Source organism: Ranitomeya variabilis, chromosome 1, assembly GCF_051348905.1.
Source record: "Ranitomeya variabilis isolate aRanVar5 chromosome 1, aRanVar5.hap1, whole genome shotgun sequence".
NCBI lineage: Eukaryota > Metazoa > Chordata > Amphibia > Anura > Dendrobatidae > Ranitomeya > Ranitomeya variabilis.
The window spans coordinates 562,310,347-562,334,357 of record NC_135232.1 but is presented as its reverse complement, the minus strand read 5'-3'; the positions used below and the strand labels follow the sequence as shown (position 1 = coordinate 562,334,357).

The 24,011-nt window shown below is 46.7% G+C and overlaps 1 protein-coding gene across 4 annotated transcripts in view; it reads left to right on the top strand.

Moving 5' to 3' along the window:
* LOC143768235 (V-type proton ATPase catalytic subunit A-like) overlaps positions 1-24,011 on the top strand; it is a 565,121-nt gene that overhangs the window by 494,716 nt on the left and 46,394 nt on the right. For all 4 annotated transcript variants that reach the window (XM_077256938.1, XM_077256931.1, XM_077256943.1 and 1 more), the window contains 2 exons: positions 16,838-16,946; positions 19,190-19,312. In XM_077256938.1, coding sequence (XP_077113053.1) covers positions 16,838-16,946; positions 19,190-19,312 — 232 coding nt within the window. The remainder of the gene's footprint in view (positions 1-16,837; positions 16,947-19,189; positions 19,313-24,011) is intronic.

The following is a 24,011-nucleotide window of genomic DNA, read 5'->3' as shown; positions in this document are numbered from 1 at the left end:
TGGGGAAAAAATGGCGTGGCGCCCCCCTATAATTTATAGCCAGCAATAACTATGCAGACAGCTGAGAGCTAATATTTGTAGCCTAGGAAGGGGACATGGATAGTGGCCCTCCCAGCTACAAAACCAATTCTGGCACATAGCCTTGCTCTTCCCACTGCCCTGTAGCGGTAGCATATGGGGTAATAGTTGGGGTGCTGATGTCACCTTTGTGACATCAAGCCCCGAGGTTAGTAATGAAGATGCGTCAATAAGACGCCCCCATTACTTACCCCATATAGTGAAATAGTAAATATAACAAAGACACCTATTAAAAAATCCTTTATTTGAAATAAACACACAGACTCCTTTATTGTTCTTAATTAAACTATACTTACATCTGCTAATTCCCCAAAGCCCTCGATCTCCTGTAATAAACATAAAATAATAAACCAGCAATATACCCATACCTGTCCGTCGTTGTGTCCCATACCGTAATCCATATCTAGGGGATATACAGTTTACACCGGGTGCGGTGCTAATGCGACCGCCCCGGCTGTAAACCACTGGGGAGTGAATGAGATGCTCCCTCACAGCCTGACCCGAACTGAACTCTTGAGAGTGGGAAAATCAGCTGGCATTTTCCCACGCTCAAGAGTTCATCTGAGTTAAAGCTGTGAGGGAGCACAGACTCAGTGATGTCAGCGCTTGTCTATGAAGCAAGCGCCAGCAGCATCTCACTCATTCCCCAGTAGTTTACAGCCAGGGCGGTCGCATTAGCATCGCTTTCGGTTGTAAACTGTATATCCACTAGATATGGATTACGGCGTGGGACTGAACACCGGACAGGTATGGTATATTGTTGGTTTGTTATTTTTTTATTTATTACAGGAGATCGATGGCATCACATGGATTAGCAGAACAATAAAAATGGGAAACTGTGTTGTGTTTGATTTCATTACAATACTTTATTCAGGCTGTGTGTTTATTTAACCCTTTACCAATGTGATGCAGTGACCCCTGTTACAGCTAGGGGGCGCTGTAGGTGCTCTTTGGGATACCATTGGAGGCATATCTGTGATTATCATGATGAAACAGTGACCAGCAGGATTGTAAATGGCCAGTATGTATCGCAGAGGGAGTCTGCGCTGTAAGCCTGAAGAAAGGTCTTTCTGGAACATGTAGTCCCACAAGTATTTGTGTAGTTTTAAAGGAAGGCTTGTAGGGTTAGTCAGAGTGCTGGGCAGGTCTGGCTAACCACACACACCTCCCACCTATGGGAGTGGATACAGGTACATAATGTGACCATGGTGTGGTCACATGGTCTCTGTAGTAGAGAGTGTATGGACCTGAATGGTCTGTGTGTAAGATCCTGGAAGGTCTATGTGTTCCTGGGAGATCCTGGGAGTAAGATCGGATCCCTGAAGAGCACATAGTGAGGCCTTGGATCTGAAGGCCTGTGTTGGAAGTTCCTGGTAGTAGGACTTCCTGAATAGCACATCCTGTGTTGGAAGATCCTGGGAGTAGGACTTCCTAAATAGCGCATGGAGTGGCCATGTATGCAGAGTCTGCAATGGCACTGCATTGGGGGAGCTACAGCCCATCTAAGGATCTGGACTGTCAGGTGGCTTGGTGAGCAAGGCACCTGGGATGGTGATCCCAGTTCGGCAGCTTCCCTGGGAGAGAGAGTACTGATGGGAGTCAGCGTGTGGAGCAGGAGCTCCTGGAACGTAACCCAGAGTATGGGGAACTGTGTGCACTGACAGGGGGATCAGTTAATGAACTGTGTGGTCTCCCATGGTAACTGGCAAAAGTGTAATAATTATAGGGGATAATTCAGGAGACTCTTTGCGTGGAACAAGACAACAGGACACAGTTTATAAGTGGTAAATTTTATATTATCACACGGTGATTCAAGCAGGTGCAGAGAGAAACTCAAGTCCACAACACTTGGTGCACATAATAAACGCAGCTTAGCAGTCAATAGGAAACTTCAGAGGTAGATGCAAACAAACAGAAAGTCTATGAAGCACAGTTATTCTTGAGGAAACTTGACACGAATAGATCCTTGACTTAATCCAGACACAGATAGATATGCTATTAGGCAGTTCAAATCATATCTTAGCTCAACCAGAGAGGCCTGGTTAATAGTCTCAGGTTTTGCAGAGCAGAAACAGCTTACATGTCCAGCAAATGCAGATGGAAGTAACACGAGCAGCACATGAAGGAGGATTACTGAACACTGGTGTATGCAGCTGGAACTCAGAGCAGAGTGGCAGGATCTCCAACACAGGTTCACAGGAGCAGGTGCAGGTGCAAGGCCAGGGAGTAATCAGGAGCTGGATGCAAAGCAGAATAATCTAGCACAGACTGAAGGCTGGGGTGGAGTTTTATAGCAGGAAGACAAGTGCACATGAGACCAAAGACGCCATGTTGAAAAAGGGCAGTAATGCACAAAAGGTAAAAAATGTCATTGCTGACATTACTCCCTCCTTAGAAGCGGCCTCAGGATGATCCTGGACCTGGTTTCTCAGGGAATCTCTGATGAAAATGAGAAATGTTCTGTTGGGCATTGATGTTTTCCACAGGTTCCCAAGAGTCTTCCTCAGGGGGATATCCCTGCCATCTTATCAGATATTGGAGCCGATTCCTGCGAATCCTGGAATCAATAATTTCCTCCACCACGAATTGTTCTTGCCCATCAATCACCACAGGCTGCGGAGGTGGCACAACACGTCCCTGGAAGGTATTAGGAAATACAGGCTTTAGTAAAGATACATGAAAAACTGGGTGTACCTTCATTGTCCTAGGTAGCTTCAGCCGACAGGCCACAGAGCTCACAATACCGTTGATCTTGAAAGGGTCAATGAATTTCTGTCTAAGTTTTTGTGAAGGAACATTTAACTTCAGATTCTTAGTTGCTAACCACACGGAATCTCTTACCTTGAACATGGGTGCAGGTTTACGGAATCTATCAGCCGATCTCTTATAACGTTCTTGAGCCGTGGTCAGGGATTCCTTCAGAACCTCCAGATTTTGTCTCATCGCAGTCAGCCTTTCCTCCACTGCTGGAACCGGAGAATTAATTGGAGACCTAGGTAAAATACACGGATGATAACCCAGATTGGCAAAGAAATGTGTACATTTAGTGGAGGCGCTCTGAGAATTATTATATGAAAATTCGGCTAATGGCAACAACTCCAACCAATCATCCTGGAGATGGCTGACATAGCATCTTAGATATTGTTCCAGCGTCTGGTTGGTACGCTCAGTCTGACCATTTGTCTGGGGATGGTAAGCAGAAGAGAGACAGACATTAATATTGAGTGCAGAGCAAAATCCCTTCCAGAATCTTGAAGTGAACTGTACTCCACGGTCAGAGATGATCTCATCCAGAACCCCGTGCAACCAAAAGACATTCTGTATAACCAAGTTCACTGTATCTTTAGCAGAGGGGAGGCCGGTGCACGGAACAAAATGAGCAGCTTTAGTCAGGCGATCAACTACCACCATGATTGTATTCATGCCCCCCCCCCGATGTAGGCAGCTCCACAATAAAGTCCATTGATATAGACCCCCAAGGGCTGGATGGAACAGGTAATGGTTGTAGAAGACCCGTAGGTGCCACATGAGGAGTCTTGTAACAGGCACATACCTCGCAAGAGAGAACATAGTCCTTGGTATCCTTCAGGCAAGTTGGCCACCAGAAGAATCGGCTCAGGAACTCTTGTGTCTTCTGTACCCCCCTGTGACCAGCCAACTTGGAGTCATGTACCAACTTGAGGATCTGCAGACGGATGACCTCTGGGACGTAGATACGTCGATCTCTGAACCACATGCCACCCTTAAAGACAAGATTAATATCCACATGTGGGTTGGCCAGAAATACCTCACCTTCATAGGCCTCCCTGCACTCCTTCCACAAGTCCTGATCGTGGATAACTCCGATGAAATTGGCATCAGATAGAATGGTCTTGGACGGGGCTCCAGGTACGGAATCCGCAGCATGGATTCGGGATAAAGCATCAGCCTTCCCATTACGAGAACCTGGACGGTACGAGATAACAAAGTTAAATTGATTTAAGAATAAGTTCCAACGAGCCTGACGAGGAGAAAGACATCTAGCGGATTTAAGGAACTCTAGATTGCGATGGTCAGTTAGCACTATGATCTGTTGTGCAGCTCCTTGCAGATGAAGCCTCCATTCTTTGAAAGCCGCAATAATAGCCAGCAATTCCTTGTCTCCCACGTCGTAATTCTTCTCTGCTGAAGTTAGTCTACGGGAAAAGAAAGCACAAGGATGTAGCAGACCCTTCTCTCCAGTTCTTTGGGAGAGAATAGCCCCCAAAGCATTATCAGAAGCGTCCACCTCCACAATGAAAGGATGTGTTGGATCTGGGTGTATCAACAGCGGTGCTGATGTGAAACAGATCTTCAGCCGATTAAAAGCTTCTTGAGCCTGTGATGACCACTTAAAGGGCTTTTCCTTCTTTGTCAAGGAAGTAATGGGACGGACAATATCAGAAAAATTTCGAATGAAGCGTCTGTAAAAATTTGCAAAACCAATAAAACGTTGGACCTCCTTAACGTTCTTGGGTGCCGGCCAGTCAAGGATAGCCTGAATTTTACCAGATTCCATGTTCAGCTCCTGGGGAGAGATGATATAACCCAAGAGCTGTATCTCAGAACGATGGAACTCGCATTTCTCTGGCTTGATATACAGTTGGTTCTCTTTCAGACGTCTTAAAACAGTTTTGACATGTTCTTCATGTTCCTGTAGAGAGTCAGAAAAGATTAGTATATCGTCCAAATAGATCACCACAAACTGGTCCAACAAATGTCTGAAGATGTCATTAACAAGGTGTTGAAATGCTGCAGGGGCGTTACAAAGCCCGAAGGGCATCACAAGAAATTCAAAGTGTCCATACCGGCATCTGAATGCTGTCTTCCACTCATCCCCTGGACGAATACGCACCGAATTATAAGCCCCACGAAGATCCAGCTTAGAGAACACCTTAGCATGGCGGACTCTTTCCAGTAATTCGGGAATCAGAGGCAAAGGGTAACGGTTTTGTACGGTTACCTTATTGAGTTCCCGATAGTCAACACAGGGTCTCAGGGTCCCATCCTTCTTCTTTACAAAAAAAATGGGTGCCCCTGCTGGTAAGGAAGAAGGACGTATGAAGCCTTTGGCCAGATTTTCATCAATATACTCCTTTAAGGCTTGAAGCTCAGGTGCCGCCAAAGGGTATATGTGACCAAAAGGAATATCTGCCCCAGGAAGCAACTCAATAGAACAGTCATAATGCCTGTGTGGAGGAAGTTGATCTGCATTCTTCTTGTCACAGAGGTCAGAGAACTCTTTATATGCTGGAGGTAAAGAAGATACCTGTACATGTGGTTCCGTAGCCGTGGACTCAGGGACAGCTTCTGTTAATGCTGAGTTGCTCCTTGTTGGAAAGATAATCTCCTTTGTCTCCCAGTTAATAATTGGGTTCTGAGAACGCAACAAAGGAATGCCTAAAATCACAGGAAAATGAGGAGAAGAAATTAGCAAGAAAGAAAGTTGCTCCTGATGATTAGGCTCCAACAAAATTTCAAGGGGTACGGTCTCCTGATCCACAGGCCCAGAGATTAAAGGTGACCCATCCACTGTTTCCATGGTAATTGGAGAGGCTCTTTGCTGAATTTTAATACCATGTTCCTTGGCAAATGCGATATCCATGAAATTGCCACCTGCACCAGAGTCAATCATAGCTGAACTGGAAATCCACTTTCCTGAACAGAGGATCTTAATAGGGAGAACAGTGAGAGTTCTTTTCCTTCAGCTCCTTGGGGGGTGAAGTCATAGAAAGTGAATGGAATACAGCGTTTAAAGGCAGGCTACATTCAGAGATGTCAGATTCATCATCACAGTTATCATACTCCCCTATTGCTGCTAGCACCTTGTTAGGCCGTCTAGGACACTTAGGACAATTGATCAAGAAGTGGTCAGACTGGCAGCAGTAGAAACATAGACTTTCACGAAGGCGATGCTCCCGGCTCTCATTGATCTCGCGTCTCTGAACGGAATCAATTTGCATGGGCACCTGCAGCGCCCCAGAGTCCTGGTCGTTGCAGTACTGTGGCTCCGCCACTAAGGGGAGCTATGGTACGTTTGATGGCACTGAAGGAGTTCATCTGATCAGGTATCACAGACACCAATACATTTCACAGTCAGGCCTCCAGGGGGAGCTAAGGGTGCTATTTATTAGGCCACTCCTCACCACTGTGGGTAAAACTGGGGGTCAGGCAGGAAGTTAGACAGAAAGCTGACTGGGTTGGAACCAGGCAACACCTTGTGGCAGAGGGTGTTGTGGGGGAAGATACAGTAGGGTCTCTGTCAGGGGTGGGATCCTGACAGAGGCTTGGCAACTTGAGCGAACGTAACGGGACCGTGCCTGCTCAGGATAGCGGCGGTGCCCAAGGAAGGATCAGAAGCGAGATAGATTGTGCTGAGTGAGAAACGAGATCAAGGCAATAAGGAGAATACCAGTAGGGGTCGTGCCGTAAGACCGAGGCAACACCCTACTGAGGTGCACTACCGGTGGCCGGAACGCCGAGGGAGTATTACAACATCCAGCTTCAAGCAATACTCTGAACAGCGGCAGGACAGTCAGTCTAAGGCGGGCTGTCTAACTCAAATCACCTATGCAGTCTTGGGGGGCAACTTGTGGAGAGGGGCGACTCTAGGGTCCCGGAAGAGCTCCGAGCCTACCCGTCAAACGGGTGCCGTCCCAACCATAACACCAGGGAGGGACGGAGGATTAGCAGAACATCATCTAATCGAGTTGTGAGGGAACTTAAGAAACAGACACAGCAGTTGTGGGGACTTTCCATAAGCACAGCAGGGAAGGACCGCAACACATAGCACTAGAAGGAAGGCACAGATTTCCACCTGCTAAGAGAACTCTGGAGGTGCCATTGGACCGGCCGGACTTGCGCAGCCTGGTTATCCAGATTCTGGACTGAGGACCCAGAGATCTTCAGTAAAGAGGTAAAGAGACTGCAACCTGGTGTCCTCGTTATTTACAGCACCACCACCACTACCATCATCCATCATATCTATCACTGTACGCCCCTCGGCAGGGTCGCGGACCGGGCCTAGCCACCGTGACAACCCCAGAGCAGAGACTCAGAGGCCTGGTACCGGGCACCCCTCGGCCCTGCGGCGGTGGGGGCGCTACAACTTGGCGTCCCCGAACAGGATCTACTTAAGCCTGAAGAATCAGGTCATGTGTGCCTTGGAATTGTGATTTATTGTGATTGGACTGTGACTTATCGCAAAGATTGTGTGTTGCCAATTGCCGCCAGAAGTTCCCGCCAAAACCGCCGCCATTACAGCGCTAAGGAGAGCGCAGGAGAAGAAGAAGGGCGTGGAGTGGGCGTAGACAATCTGGAGAGCGCGAAAGACAATGGCCGCCCAGTCTAAATATTTCTGCCCCTTGAGGATGTGTCCGTCGGCAGCCGAGATCCGCCTACTGATCCTCAATGGGGGGCGGAGACAACGAAAGCGAAACCGCCCACGAATGAGAGAGCGGGAAAAGGACCAGGAAGAAGAAGTCAGCGACATGGAGGACGCCATGGCGAGCCGCCCGGAGCCGGAGCGTGGGGTCGGAGCAGAGGACTCCCCCAGCCACCCAGAGTGGCACCGCAACCAGGCCTCCACCGCTGATGCTGAATTCCTGCAGGCCGGAGTGGACGAGCTCAGCGACCGACCCCGGCGGACGCAGCTGAGCACTGAGGCCGGGTGGAAGAAGATCTTCATCGGGAGCCTCGCCAGACGCCTGTCGGCAGCCTCGTCTGGTCCGGAGCAGGAAAGAAGTTCCAGTGCTCCGAAGCTGGAAAGCCAGGCCCTGCCGGAAAGCGGTATGCTGCATGCAGAGATGACAACGCCGCAGCACAAGGCCCCGCAACCAACGTTCCAGACCCCAGCGGAGGCAGAGCAGACCGGCACCGGAGAGACCGCATCTGAAGCAGGTATGAAGGACGACCCTGCCCTGACGACCGACACCACTCCGGTGACTGCTAGTGCCACAACTGCTGACTCCATTCCCGTGACTGATCTTGCAGCAGCCGCTACCTCTGCTGCAGCAAATGCCCATACTCAAGCTGCGCAGACCTCCATCGCTGCGCATGATTTAACCATACATGAAAGACGGATTAACGGTGCTTGTCCAGCACTGGGTGTAACCCTGGACCTCACTTTGCCCAGGCCAAGGAGGGTTAAGTGCCAGGTGCAGCCCTGGAAGCCGTCCAACTAAACCTCGGAAACCTGAATATGTAAATAGTTAACTGTTTGTTTCCCTGCTTTTTGCTGCTTTAATTTAAACCCGACTAGGGTTATTCTTAAAGGGATCCCTTTGTTGACCCGGGATCCCTATTGTTTCTGCTGTTTGGTTTGTTTTTCCTACCTTTTGTTCCGTTACCAAGAAATGCCGCAATCATGAACAGTGCATGATACAAACTGCTTGTAAATAGTTGCACCTTCTTAAAGGTGCTCCCTACTGGTTTTACTTAAAGAAGGACTCTTTGTGAAGATACCGCACCGGAGCCTTTGCTGAGTATGGACTGGTAGCTTGAGAAGATGTGCTACCTCATAAAGACTTGGTCCCCTCTTAAAGGGGATGTTCACTTGTTGCACTTAAAGAATGGTATTGCTTTAAGACTGATAGATAGCAATAATGTCTTGACAAAAAGGAAAGTGATGATGATGCTTACATGTAAAAGTTATATGTATTCAACTAGTTGATTGTAAGAAATGTTTGATAATGTTGATAGAAGAATGAGGACAGAAAAGTGAACCCATATGGGGTTAGTCAGTGAGTCCTCTTGGGAGCTATGTAAGGATGGCTCAGTGATTTCAAACTGAAAGTAAATGTTATGTTCTATACTGTGTATAGTAGTTGAAACGGCAGTAGGCCCGGGCTGAAAGGGGCGGTCCTGTAAAGAAAGGAGAGGCAGTAGGTCTGGAGCATCTAGGACAGGCGGTCCTGCAGATTTAAAGAAGGAGTATGAAGTTAATTGCCTTATAATGTGTTATAAGAAGGTCTTTAGTGGATTTAGAGTGTACATCCTTAAAGGCAATGTTAAATTATTGTTCAACAATTTTGCACTTAGTAGAATACCCGGTTGGGTAAAAGAAAGTTAGTTATAGCATGTTGCTATAATATTTAACCATGTTTTGTAACGTTCAAGTGCCCTCACCTCCCATAAAGGGAAGCCTGTTTAAATATGCTTACTGTTCTTGCACTCACAAAAATTGTATGTCTTTTTGCTAACCTGTATTGTTGTTTTCTTCCCAGTCCCGGAGTACTGTGTTTAACCAGGGGGGAGTGCAGCGCCCCAGAGTCCTGGTCGTTGCAGTACTGTGGCTCCGCCACTAAGGGGAGCTATGGTACGTTTGATGGCACTGAAGGAGTTCATCTGATCAGGTATCACAGACACCAATACATTTCACAGTCGGGCCTCCAGGGGGAGCTAAGGGTGCTATTTATTAGGCCACTCCTCACCACTGTGGGTAAAACTGGGGGTCAGGCAGGAAGTTAGACAGAAAGCTGACTGGGTTGGAACCAGGCAACACCTTGTGGCAGAGGGTGTTGTGGGGGAAGATACAGTAGGGTCTCTGTCAGGGGTGGGATCCTGACAGAGGCTTGGCAACTTGAGCGAACGTAACGGGACCGTGCCTGCTCAGGATAGCGGCGGTGCCCAAGGAAGGATCAGAAGCGAGATAGATTGTGCTGAGTGAGAAACGAGATCAAGGCAATAAGGAGAATACCAGTAGGGGTCGTGCCGTAAGACCGAGGCAACACCCTACTGAGGCGCACTACCGGTGGCCGGAACGCCGAGGGAGTATTACAACATCCAGCTTTAAGCAATACTCTGAACAGCGGCAGGACAGTCAGTCTAAGGCGGGCTGTCTAACTCAAATCACCTATGCAGTCTTGGGGGGCAACTTGTGGAGAGGGGCGACTCTAGGGTCCCGGAAGAGCTCCGAGCCTACCCGTCAAACGGGTGCCGTCCCAACCATAACACCAGGGAGGGATGGAGGATTAGCAGAACATCATCTAATCGAGTTGTGAGGGAACTTAAGAAACAGACACAGCAGTTGTGGGGACTTTCCGTAAGCACAGCAGGGAAGGACCGCAACACATAGCGCTAGAAGGAAGGCACAGATTTCCACCTGCTAAGAGAACTCTGGAGGTGCCATTGGACCAGCTGGACTTGCGCAGCCTGGTTATCCAGATTCTGGACTGAGGACCCAGAGATCTTCAGTAAAGAGGTAAAGAGACTGCAACCTGGTGTCCTCGTTATTTACAGCACCACCACCACTACCATCATCCATCATATCTATCACTGTACGCCCCTCGGCAGGGTCGCGGACCGGGCCTAGCCACCGTGACAACCCCAGAGCAGAGACTCAGAGGCCTGGTACCGGGCACCCCTCGGCCCTGCGGCGGTGGGGGCGCTACACACCTCCTCCACTTCCCGAGATGTTTTACCTGCAGGCTCTTTGGAAGGAAGGGAAAAGTTAGAAATACGGTTATATGCAGCAAATTTCTCCTGCCTACGCTCAGTAAGGCGAATGTCTATGCGCACACAATGCTGTATAAATGTCTCTAGTTCTTGTGGTGACTCTGAGCGAGCTAATTCATCTTTTATAATACTAGACAGACCCCTTTTAAAAATAGGCAATTGTGCATAACTGTCCCAATTGGTATCTATCGCCAATCTCCTGAATTCAGTGGCATACTCAATAACAGAACGTTTAGCCTGGCGTAAAGACAACAAAGCAGATTCAGCGGTTGCACGGCGATTAGGGTCATCAAACATTAATGCCATAGCGGCCAAGAAATCATCCAAGTCAAGTTAACCGTGGGTCACGAGACTCAATCGTCGGATTCGCCCAGGCGAGCGCTCGTGAGGTCAGTAGCATTATTACACACAATACTTTGGATCTATCATTAGGAAAACGGTCAGCATGCACATCAAAATATAGCATACATTGATTCACAAAGCCACGAAATTTGTCGCGATCACCATTAAATCTGAATGGGGGCAACTTAGGTGGGCTAGCTGGTGGCGGTTGCCCAGAGGGTAAAGTCACTTGTGTAGCTATTTGCGTGCTTATGTCCTGAAAAGCCCGTCCATACTGGGACTCTATGCCAGCAAGTTTGTTTTCCTGGGCTTCCATGCGATTGCTTAAGTCCTGCAAAGTTTGTCCAAACACTTGTTGTGTTGTTTGTCCAAACACTTCCAAACTTCTTTTCCAGACCTTCCACATCTTTCTGCAGTGATCTAATTATGGAAAACACCTGCTCTAATCTGCTCTCTGCAGTCATTGTTCCAGCAGTCTCCTTTTTTTTTTATGGCTCGATTATCCTGTAATAACTATAGGGGATAATTCAGGAGACTCTTTGCGTGGAACAAGACAACAGGACACAGTTTTATAAGTGGTAAAGTTTATATTATCACATGGTGATTCAAGCAGGTGCAGAGAGAAACTCAAGTCCACAACACTTGGTGCAAAAAATAAATGCAGCTTAGCAGTCTATAGGAAACTTCAGAGGTAGATGCAAACAAACAGAAAGTCTATGAAGCACAGTTATTCTTGAGAAAACTTGACACGAATAGATCCTTGACTTAGTCCAGACACAGATAGATATGCTATTAGGCAGTTCAAATCATATCTTAGCTCAACCAGGGAGGCCTGGTTAATAGTTTCAGGTTTTGCAGAGCAGAAACAGCTTACATGTCCAGCAAATGCAGATGGAAGTAACACGAGCAGCAGATGAAGGACGATTACTGAACACTGGTGTATGCAGCAGGAACTCAGAGCAGAGTGGCAGGATCTCCAACACAGGTTCACAGGAGCAGGTGCAGGTGCAAGGCCAGGGAGTAATCAGGAGCTGGATGCAAAGCAGAATAATCTAGCACAGACTGAAGGCTGGGGTGGAGTTTTATAGCAGGAAGACAAGTGCACATGAGACCAAAGACGCCATGTTGGAAAAGGGCAGTAATGCACAAAAGGTAAAAAATGTTCAGAGTCCTGACAAAAAGTAAGGTCTGGCGTGTTTAGACATTGCGAACTAATGTCGTGTGTGCTATATGAGTAGAGACATTGATACGGCGTATGCCCCCCCCTAACTAGTCAAGGAGGACTGACGGGTGCAGTGTCTGAACTGTGAGTTGAAACCGTATATGAAGTATCTCAGTTAAAGCTGCAACTTAATGTCATCTGTTGGTGCCTATTGTGTTCCATGAAGTATATAATGAACTGTGCATGATCCGGTTTATGACTGCATAATAAACCGCATGGACTGTTTAATAGAGGAAATTGTGCCTGTGTGACTGAATCCGGTTGCTAAGTGAATGTCCCCCAACACATGCAGTAAGCGCTATCTTACACCAACTATAGGATTTGTAATGGATAGGTGTTTTATTTACACCTCTCCATTACTAAGCTGGCTTGATGTCACCTTACAATACTAAGGTGACATTAACCCCCTATTACCCCATATGCCTATGCCACTGCTACAGGGCAGTGAGGAGAGAGAGGCTAAGTCCCAGAATTGGCGCATCTTAGAGATGCGCCATTTCTGGTGTGGCTGGGGGCAGATGTTTGTAGCCAGGGAAGGGGATAGCCATAGTCCCTTCCTAGGCTATGAATATCTGTCCCCTGTCGCTGGCTTTCCCTCTCTGGCTTGGAAAATTGCGCAGGAGCCCACGCTATTTTTTTCCCCGAAAAGATTATTTTATTAAACTATTCTGCATGGATTTACTGTGTGTAATCCATGTGTATATCCTTTCGGCTTCTGCATTGATTTTAAAGAAGCCGACAAATGAATTAACGGCTATTCTTCTATCTATCTGTCTATAAAATATAAAGATATACATATATGTGTGTATCACTGACATATATACAGTACAGAGCAAAAGTTTGGACACACCTTCTCATTTAAAGATTTTTCTGTATTTTCATGACTATGAAAATTATAAATTCACACTGAAGGCATAAAAACTATGAAATAACACATGTAGAATTATATACTTAACAAAAAAGTGTGAAACAACTGAAAATATGTCTTTGCAGCAAGGAGTTAAATGTCTAGGCGGTGCCCTTTTTATATGATTGACAAATGCATGAGCATATAGGTATGGGCGCATTTAGAGACCGGTAACCCTGATGAAGAAGGACGCACCTCCTTCGAAACGCCTCGGTTTCCTTTCTGGTCTCTGTGCCGTCCCGTAGCAGGTGTGACGTCACACGCTGTGCCTCGCACCAGCAACTTGCTCTTTTGCTCGTATCCAGGGACGCCACTGGCCGGGGCTTTCCCTGCCTCTGCGTAGCTACTTTGTTGTGTCGCTGTGCGGCGGTTGACTGCTTTCGCCTGCCTGTTCCTTTGACTGCACTTCTGCACGCTGAATCTCTCACCGCACCACCAGAACGGACTCCCTCTCGGCACACCACGCTGTCCTCCCATCTTAACCAGGACGGACTCCATCTCACTCATCTCAGCAGTTATCCTAGTTTGGTGAGTCTCGGCTCGTTGGGGCACTAATTATTATAACTGTTTTTATATGTTCATGCTCGCCCCCACTTCCCTTACCAATCGGGGCACAATATAATTTGTGTCCTGCAGGACAGCCCATTACGCATACGATTTCATATTTTGCAGCCCCATTATATTTCCTCACTATAGTGCCTGCACACATTCTTGATTGGGTCTATGCCTGCAATAGCATTATAGTTCATTTTTTGGGGGTTATATAGTCTGTTTCAGTCTTGTGCTCACCTTTATTTCTCTGATCATACGGGGCACATCATAACTTGTGTCCTGCTGAGCAACCCAATACGCATACTGTCTGTACAGCCTCACCACATTTTTCATTGTAGTGTCCACCTAGGGTCCCGATGTGGATTGGGCCTGCACTGGCACACTAGTTTATTTCTCATTTCTCCGATTCTGCATCCCTCTAGCGCGGAATCAGCTATATTTAGATTTATTGGCTTTTACCATTGACAGTGGGGGCACCTACCTGTCCTGTTTCCTGCTGCTTAGGGAGCTTTTTTGTTCAATATGAGGTAGTGCGAGTGTTAAATTTTATTCTACTTTCACGCTTTAGGTGCCTATACACTCCAGCAGCTCCTCAATGGCCATTCACGCACTGTGGGTGGACAGGGACCAGCGTTTGGCGCTTATCAAAGATAAATTCTCATTTAATGGCCCAGCAGTACCCGACTCTACTAGGGCCAGGGACCTGCTTAAATCATTGGAGAAATTACTCTTTTCTGAAATGCGTGATATGTGGGAGGTGGCCTCGCTGGAAAAATACGCCCAAGCCCACATAGTTCCGAAGGGCCTAACGATTTATAAAACACTAGCGGGTGATTTTGGGGACCTCACCACATCACAGGAGTGGGACAGTATGTTCCACTCCTTTTCCCTCAAAATACTTTGGTTTGTTATAGACAAACGGTTGTCTAATATCGACAAAACAAGCCAGTTAATTGAACAAACATTTGAACAGCTATATACCTGTACCTTGAGTAAGGATATGCAAGAATTGGCCGACAATATTCTACACAGACTCATGGAAAAAGAAAGGGATATCCTCAATAAGAAAATTAGGAAATTCCAAAGAGACAATATACCAGAGGAAATATACACTAATCAGTGTCTAACAACAAGCCTAGGTGATACATGTAGTAATGATACACAACAGAAACCTGATGAACTACTGGTATTGGGTGAGTATAATCTGACAACCGACCAAAATGGGGTAGATCTTTCACTAGCATTTTCAACGTAACTTAACCCAATATACACCGGTGTCCATCAGAAATAAAACGCACTCTAGACCTGTTAAATATGCTTATTTTGCACATTTATTTAATATAGACTATTCACCAGGTGCATTACTCTTAAAAAAAAATGTCATGATATTCTCATAAAAAAGGTAGTGGTGTATTGAATTGTCCACAGAATAACCACATTGCAGTGAAACATAAAACAGATTGTCCATGTGTAGATATCAGCACTTGATACTCATCTTTCCCAATGTTTGAATGGTAAAAGCCGTACGTCGGTGTGAAGTCTGAAGGTCATGATGGCTACCAGCTAAAAGCTGTTCCTTCCTTGTCAAACGTCCATGGAGAATGATGGTGAAGTAGGAGGTGGCAGTCCCACGTGACAAAAGACCTCAACCCTCCTAAGAGCTGTGTTTATATATGTGTCCTCAGATCACGTGTTGCCCTTTATATGGAGTTGACTTATACTCTGAGATACATACACAAAAATAGCTCTTTGTAATGTCAGCAAGAAGCAATGTGCTCGGTGCTGAATTGAGATTAAGAATCATTCAATTAATTAATATTTAACAAGACCACTCGAGTCTGTAAATCAGAATAGATTTATTTTGGAGATTTCAATATACCCCAATTCGCCTCTCCACGTGGATTTCAGTGTGCCAGATCTAGGAGGTTACACATCAAAACTTAGGCACAGAGCTTTGCAGTTATGTATTGAGACTTAGATCGGAACTAGGAGGTTACACATCAAAACTTAGGAGCAGAACTAAGCAGTTGTGAATCAGTACTGAAGCGCGAACTAGGAGGCTACACATCAAAACTGAGGCACAGACCTTAGCAGTTATGTATTGGGACTCAGACCGGAACAAGGAAGTTACATATCAAAACTTTGGCACAGAGCTTAGCAGTTATGCATCGGTACTTAGGTCTGAACTAGGAGGCTACACATCAAAACTGAGGCACAGAGCTTAGCAGTCATACATTAAGGACAAGGCCTGAAATTGGAGGTTGCATATCAAAACTGAGGCACAGAGCTTAGCAGTTACACCTAATACTGAGGCCTGAACAAGGAGGTTACACATCAAAACTGAGGCACAGAGCTTAGCAGTCATACATTAGAGACGAAGCCTGAACTCGAAGGTTACACATCAAAACTGAGGCACAGAGCTTAGCAGTTAAGCATCAGTACTGAGGCCTGAACTAGGAGGTTACACATCAAAACTGAGGCACAGAGCTTAGCAGTTATGCATCAATACTGAGGCCTGAACAAGGAGGTTGCACATCAAAAGTGAGGCACTGATTTTAGCAGTTATGTATTGGGATTCAGAATGGAACTAGGAGGTTACACATTAAAACTGCGGCACAGAGTTTATCATTTACTCTTCAAAATTATGGCCACATCTAGGAGGTTACACATCAAAACTGAGACATCGAGTAGTTACACTTTAAAATTGAAACACAGGGCTTAGTAGTTACATTTCAAAACTGAGGCCAGTTCTAGGACGTTACACATCAAAACTAATGCTCAGAGTTTAGCAGCTACACATCAGGACTGAGGTCAAACCTAGGAAATAACAGATTATTCTGAAGCACAGAGCTTAATAGATTAGATATCAGCATTGATGCACAGAGCTTGGAAGATATAACTTCCAAAAAATGTGTGCAATGAAGAGATGAAGTGATTGTGCACAACTTTGGTCATGCATACCATAACAGTTGCAGAGAAATACTGAGACCAAGAGCTCTGCAGTTGCGCATCAAGGCTGAGGCGCAGAGCTCAGCAGGTACCCATCTGGGCTGAGGTGCAGAGCTCAGCATTTGCCCATCAGGGCTGAGATGCAGAGCTCGACAGTTACATATCAGGGGTGAGGCGCAGAGCTCGGCAATTACACATCAGATGCACAGCTTGGCAGTTGTGTATTATCATTGAGATACAAAGCTCAGAAGACAGGACTTCCCAATAATGTTTGCACTGAAGTGATGAAGTTATTGTCTGCATCTTTGCTTCAGCTTACCATGGAGGTAGATGGGAAAACAGAGTCAATTATGAAGAGGACAACCCTAGTGGCTAATACATCAAACATGCCAGTGGCCGCACGTGAGGCATCGATTTACACAGGTGAGTTCTCATGTCTACTGTCAGGCAGCATTTTGTTTTGTCCATCCATCAAAGTGCAACTTTGGCTTCTTTCATGATAAAAGTGATCCTTGTAAAAGGTAGGGACAATCCACATCCCAAATTTCTTGTATAAGAACATCCAAACTTTATTCCATCTTGATTTAAAAAAAAAACAGCACGTCGTATTATTGCACATATTCCATAGAAATGACTGACTCATTTCTGGTGTGTAGATGTGTGGCACCCCAGGAGTCTGGTTGCCACAGTGGCATTGCCTCCCTCACAGGGGGTGATGTCATGCCTGGAAGCAAGGAGGGATCCCCTTAGCAGGTAGCACAGCATACAACACCTTTCCTGACTCCAGACCAGAAGGGGAGCTCTAAACCCGATTTCAGGGGAGCTTCCCCCATAAGTTCTGGCCTGGAAGCTGGGTTAGTTAGTCTGAGTCAGAGTGTGTGAGAGTCAATGTTAGTCTGGGGAGCAGACAGTGAAGGAGGAAGAGGCAAGTGAGGAGAACCTGGAGGATTGGAGCTGCGATTGAGCTCACCCCAGGACTGAGCACCAAAGACCTGACACCGGGGTTCGTGGTTGAGTGGGGACTGCAGGCCCAGCAACTAAAACAAGAGGGCAGGAAATTGCAGGTGTCCTGGCCCCAGCTGACAGCCTGAGGCACAGCAGCATACGAGAGTCACCACGAGGGAGTGACACCTGGAACAGGCTCAATCTGCCTGCCATGCGGGGAAATGTTCCCCTTCATGGACCGACTGTAACAGGTACTTGTGGGGAGCTTATAGCACCAAGGACCTAGGAAGCAGTGCAGAGGGAAGGCCTCCAAATCCACCTGGCTAGGTGGACCCTGAAATGCTTCCAGGCTGCCCGGTTCTCCAAGACCACCTGTCACTGGTGCCCTGGACTGGATCTGCCATTAGAGGTAAAAGAAACTACAGACTTTGTGTCCTCTGTCCTTTCCCGCACCCTTAGTCCTGCATCCCAATGTCCACGATCCCTGATAGACCATACTCGTAGCCCTGGGGCCTTGCTCCACCTGTGGGGAGCAGAACCATCTCAGCTGTGACAACATCGGCCCCAGTGGTGCCCTTGAGCAGCATCGGCTACCCATTGCCGTACACCACAGGTGGCGTCACGTGAAATCCCCTACAAACATTCCCTCGTCACTTTTATTGCACGCCCAGGGCCATGGACCGGGTCACTGCTGCCGTGACCACCCCTTTAAGAATCGTCCAACCCGTTTCCGAGTCCCCTATGGACCTATCAGGCATCACAGATGCATCTTAGTCATAGAGAAAAATAATAAAGCAAAATGAGAAACAATTTAACACTCTTAGCAGCCGATCCCCAGCGAGAAACTCATGAAGGTAACAATTGGACGCACCTTGCTCCATCGCAAAATCACTGTAAGGGTATGTGCGCACATTGAGTATTTGCTTGCAGGAATTTCTGCATGAAACCCGTGTTTTTGCATGCGTTTTTGTACAGCAATGAAGTAATTTTTGAGCTAAATAAAAATATTTGGAAAAAAAAATGTTTTGTTATGGAATTTCCTCGTTCAACCCCTCCTTTTTCATTCTGATGCAGTGGCATCAGAGTAATGGGATTAGGGCTTGCTGTCATGAGCTGACAATCCTTTTGATTGTTTACAGGGGACATGGATATCAGGATTGGGCATTAAGGTGAATATATGTTGTTTTTTTATTTTGATTATTTTGTAGGCGACAAGAGCATCGGGGATTTGTGTTTTTGCATTTTTATTTGAATATGTATGTCATTATTTTAAATGTTTTATTTGTATTTATTTATTTTTTACGTTTGAACAAAGGCGCCAAGTGACAAGAGAGACTACTTCTCCCTTCGGGGGCGCTTGCTATCACTATTATCAGTGACAGCAGGCGTAGGCCTACGGGAATAGTAGTGTCTCATCGGCCTATGCCGGTGACCTGTGGTACACTTTTTACCATGGGTCAGTCACGTCTGTGGGGTCACGCTGACATCTGACAGTGTGACCACACAGAGCTCTGACCAATGGTAAAAACTGCGTCGGTGTTTCTCGTGCTGTCACACTGATGAGAGCATGGGAAACATCATAGGAAGTTTTGAAAAACACAAGCAAAAATTCAGCAAATCTGCAAACATTTTTATACCTGTGTTTTTACTGTGGATTTGACTGACTCAATTGAAGTCAATAGATGAAAACCGCTAAAAATCCACACTTTTTTTGTCCTTAGGTATCACCCTTTCCGAGTACTTTCGAGACATGGGGTACAATGTCAGTATGATGGCCGACTCCACATCTCGGTGGGCTGAAGCTTTAAGGGAAATATCTGGTCGCCTGGCAGAAATGCCCGCTGGTAAGATCCTTTCATTGCAGAAGATCCAGAATTTACACACAAGGATGATGACACTTCTATGACTCTAAATGGTCTTACACACTTGTATCAATTAAAGTAGCAGTAAAAACAAGGAACTTACAGAAAGTTAGTGGCCCATGATGGTCTGTCGCCATGTTCTGGCACCTGCGTTTGTGCCCATATAAAGGTAGGCTTTCAGCCTAGGAGAGGCATCTGTGTAGACACAGCATTTATTCTTAATTATGCTAAACATATTTTTCAGTAGGTCTAGATACATAAGCCATTTATCATATGAGATTGAATCTTGACTCTTGATGTTTGTTGATTTTTTGAATGCCTGTTGACTTCTTATTGTATCCATCCTGGCAGCTTATTGTTTCTGCTGTCCTTGAGGGACAAAGGTGCAGGTTAATTGAACAATTGATGTTTGTCAATTTGGTTAATGCCTGCTGACTACCTATTGTATCAATCCATGCAACTTGTTGTTCTTGAAACATTGAAGGACAAAATATGCATGTTATTTGAATACTCGAACAATGAGAGATAACCTCCTCCCACCATAGAATCATAGAATGTTAGAGTTGGAAGGGACCTCCTAGGTCATCAGATCCAACCCCCTGCTCAAAGCAGGATTCACTAAATCATCCCAGACAGATGTCTGTCCAGCCTCTGTTTTAAGACTTCCATTTAAGGAGAACTCACCACCTCTCGTCCCCCAAACCTGTGGGTAATGGCCTAAATAAGAGCTGTGGACTATAAAAGGGGGATCTGCCTCTGTTTCTGGAGACTCCACATGATAGTAGCCAAAGCACCATGGCTTCAATCAGAGGAATACAGATTTGATCCTCTGCCCATCACTGTACTTACAGACACATTTAGAGAACCCAGATTTGGACAATCAGGACACCTGGGCACATACCTCAATGGACTGTCAGCTTCCTAAGCCTGCCGCTACCTTCTCTCCATGGGTGCCCACCAAAATCGGGGTGCCACTGGTTGGGGTAGTTGGTCCTGGAAGCCCTGAAGTTGCAGATGTTCTAATTCCTGGCGAGCCAGTGGAAGGGTGAGACTGTCATTTGCACCATCTTATGTACTTGCTGCGACTGTGCTATATGTTATTGTCTATTGATGGTTCAATAAAGTATTGACACACAGTGTTACCCTCACCCTGTGTTGTCTGAGTAGTATTCTGCCCATGTGAAAGGAGTGTGGGCGTTCAGTGGGATGAGCCCTGGTCTATGCTGTCTTTCTAAAGACAGCCAGGCCAGCGAACAAGAGCACCCACTGACCTTTGTGTCTTCATACTTGGTGGCAGCAGTGGAATACTACTCAGCCCAGCAGATCTGGGGGAGCTGCAGGGGACTGATGTTCGGAGACACCGTCCAAGGGCTCCACAACCAGGGAGGCATATAGACAGACCCAGCAGACCATAAGTGAGGGTTACACAGCAGTTTTGGATGCTACCATGCCCAACCCCACCAGCTCGGCCTTGAGAAGACTGGACAGGAAATGGCAACTACAGGAGTTGTGCTTCCACGGAACGATTACTGGGCCATCGACACTCGGTCGGATTGGATTCAGGAATTGTTTTTTTGGGATGCCCAGAACATTGTGGAGGATGATGAGTTTGACCAAGAGGAATTGAACTGCCAGCCAAATTAAGGATCCAGTGGCAGTCTGGAATCAAATACCCAGTCCCAAGCAGCCTGAATCCAGGAGTCGTTGGTCGCATTGTGACCCAGAGCTTTAAGCGGGAGATTTAGGAGTTGTTCCATTGGTATGGGTAGATCCCAACAGAGGGGTTACCATGTTAGGTAAGGGTTCCAACAGAGGGGTCACCTTGTTAGGGCAAGGTCCCAACAGAGGGGTCGCCTTGTTAGGTTAGGGTCCCAGCAAAGTTGTTGCTTTGTCAGGTCAGGGTCCCAACAGAGGGGTGCACCTTGTTAGGTTAGGGTCCCAATAGTCGTGTATGCCTTGATAGGGCAATGTAACAACAAAGGGTCGTCTTGTCACTGGCTGCTCTGTTCACATGAATTGGCCAATTTATGCACCAAGCACCTTCATTTTTTAACTTATTTTCTCCAGCAGTGACACAGTTCCTATACGATATATTCTATACGTGCAGACTATAGCGTTTCAGTGGGCAGCTTTAATTTGTTAGTTACATACTGTATATCAGTGGCGTATCTAGGGGGGGGCAGCCGGGGCATGTGCCCCAGGCGCAGCCGACAGGGGGGCGCCATCAGGCCGCCTGATGCACAGTCCAAGGAGGCTCCCCATCGGCAGCATTCTGCCGCCCCCACACTGAAATTCTGCTGTTCTCTGAGCCGGCTGTCAAACTGACAGCTGGCTCAGAGAAAGTGCTGCACATCGGTTCCCAGGGATATGTACTAGCGTCTTCAGATGCAAGTACACTTCCCTGACCGCCCCCGACACTTCCTGATCAGTGAAACGCCAGCAGCGTGATCAGGTCACATGATCACGCTGCTGACGTCACTCACTCTTCAGAGGTGTTAACACAGGGCACAGCGCTGCGGTTGGTGGTAAGTGCTCCAGATGGGGTAATGGAGCTGAATGGTGGTATGGGGGGATTAAATCTGAGGACAGTATGGGGGGATTAAATCTGAGGACAGTATGGGGGGACTAAATCTGAGGACAGTATGGGGGGATTAAATTTGAGGACACTGCTTGGGGGAGAAATCTGAGGACAGGCTGGGGGGATTAAATCTGAGGACACTGCATGGGGTAGAAATCTGAGGACAGTATGGGAAGGGAGAAATCTGAGGAGAATGCATGGGGGAGAAATCTGAGGACACTGCTCATATATAGCTTTGTCGCCATAAAAAGAGGGGGGCACAGACACAGTTCTTGCACAGGGGCCCCAAGCTGTCAAGTGGGGATGGGGGATTTCTTGTGTGTGGGGAGAATTGGAGTGGAGATGGGGGGATTTAATGTGTGGTGGAGATTTGAGGACACAAAATGAAGAGCAAAGGGGGAATGTGGTCAGAAGTATACAAATCACATGCATGTGCTGATGTAGCGCCCCCACTGCCGCAGGGCTGAGGGGTACCCGGTACCGGGCCTCCGAAGTCTCTACTTCTGGGGTTGTCACGGCGGCTAGGCCCCGGTCCGTGACCCTGCCGTGGGGCGCACAGTGAATGATAGGTGTGGATGTCGGTGGTGTATGTTGTGAATTTGGATTCTGGGCTCCCCCGGTGGCTACTGGTGGAATTGAACTTGTGACATCATCTTCCCTGTTCACCTGTTCTGATTAGATCTGGGTGTCGCTATATAACCTGGCTTCTCTGTTAGATGCTTGCCGGTCAACAATGTTATCAGAAGCCTCTCTGTGCTTGTTCCTGCTCCCAGACATCTACTAGATAAGTTGGACATTCGTCCATGTTTTGTTTTTGTATTTTGGTTCCAGTTCACAGCTGCAGTTTCGTTACTGTGTCTGGAAAGCTCTTGTTGATCAGGAATTGCCACTCTGGTATTATGAGTTAATGCCAGAGTCCTAAAGTAATTTCTGGATGTGTTTTGTTAGGTTTTTCTACTGACCATGAAAGTATGCTTTCTGTCTTCTGCTATCTAGAAAGCGGACCTCAAATTTGCTAAAACTATTTTCCTGCTGCGTTTGTTGTTTCATCTCATATCACCGCCAATATATGTGGGGGGCTTCTGTCTCCTTTTTGGGCATTTCTCTAGAGGTGAGTCAGGTCTTATATTTCCCTCTGCTAGCATTATTTAGTTCTCCGGCCGGCGCTGGGCATATAGGGATAAAAAGTAGGACATGCTACCTGGCTACTTCTAGATGATGCGGTAGGTTTAGTTCATGGTCAGTATAGTTACATCTTCCAAGAGCTTGTTCCTATTGAGGCTTATGCTAGTTCTCTGGCCATGGAGATCATGACAGTTTGACCGGCCCACTAAAGGGTTAAAATCCTTGGCTGAGAAAGGAGAGAAATAAGAAGTCTGCTGAAAATTTTTTTTTTTTTTTTTTCTCTAGTAGTTAGTGTGCTCTTAATTGGATCACTTGCCAGTCTGTCTATGCTGCAGTCTTTCTTTTTTTTCTCTCTCCTTCTAATCTTTGAATGGCTCTATGTTCACCTGTCTATAATGGATCTACAGAGTGTAACTGCAGGTTTGAATAATCTCGCCACGAAAGTACAAAGTTTGCAAGATTTTGTTGTTCATGCTCCGGTATCAGAGCCGAGAATTCCTTTGCCGGAATTCTTCTCAGGGAATAGATCTAGCTTTCAGAATTTTAGAAATAATTGTAAGTTATTTTTGTCCCTGAAATCTCGTTCTGCTGGAGACCCTGCACAGCAGGTTGGGATTGTGATTTCCGTGCTCCGCGGCGACCCTCAAGATTGGGCTTTTGCATTGGCACCAGGGGATCCTGTGTTGCTCAATGTGGATGCGTTTTTTCTGGCCTTGGGCTTGCTGTATGAGGAACCTCATTTGGAACTTCAGGCAGAAAAAACTTTGATGTCCCTATCGCAGGGGCAAGATGAAGCTGAAATTTACTGCCAAAAATTCCGTAAATGGTCTGTGCTTACTCAGTGGAATGAGTGTGCCTTGGCGGCTACTTTCAGAGAGGGTCTCTCTGATGCCATTAAGGATGTTATGGTGGGGTTCCCTGTGCCTGCGGGTCTGAATGAGTCCATGACAATGGCCATTCAGATCGATAGGCGTCTGC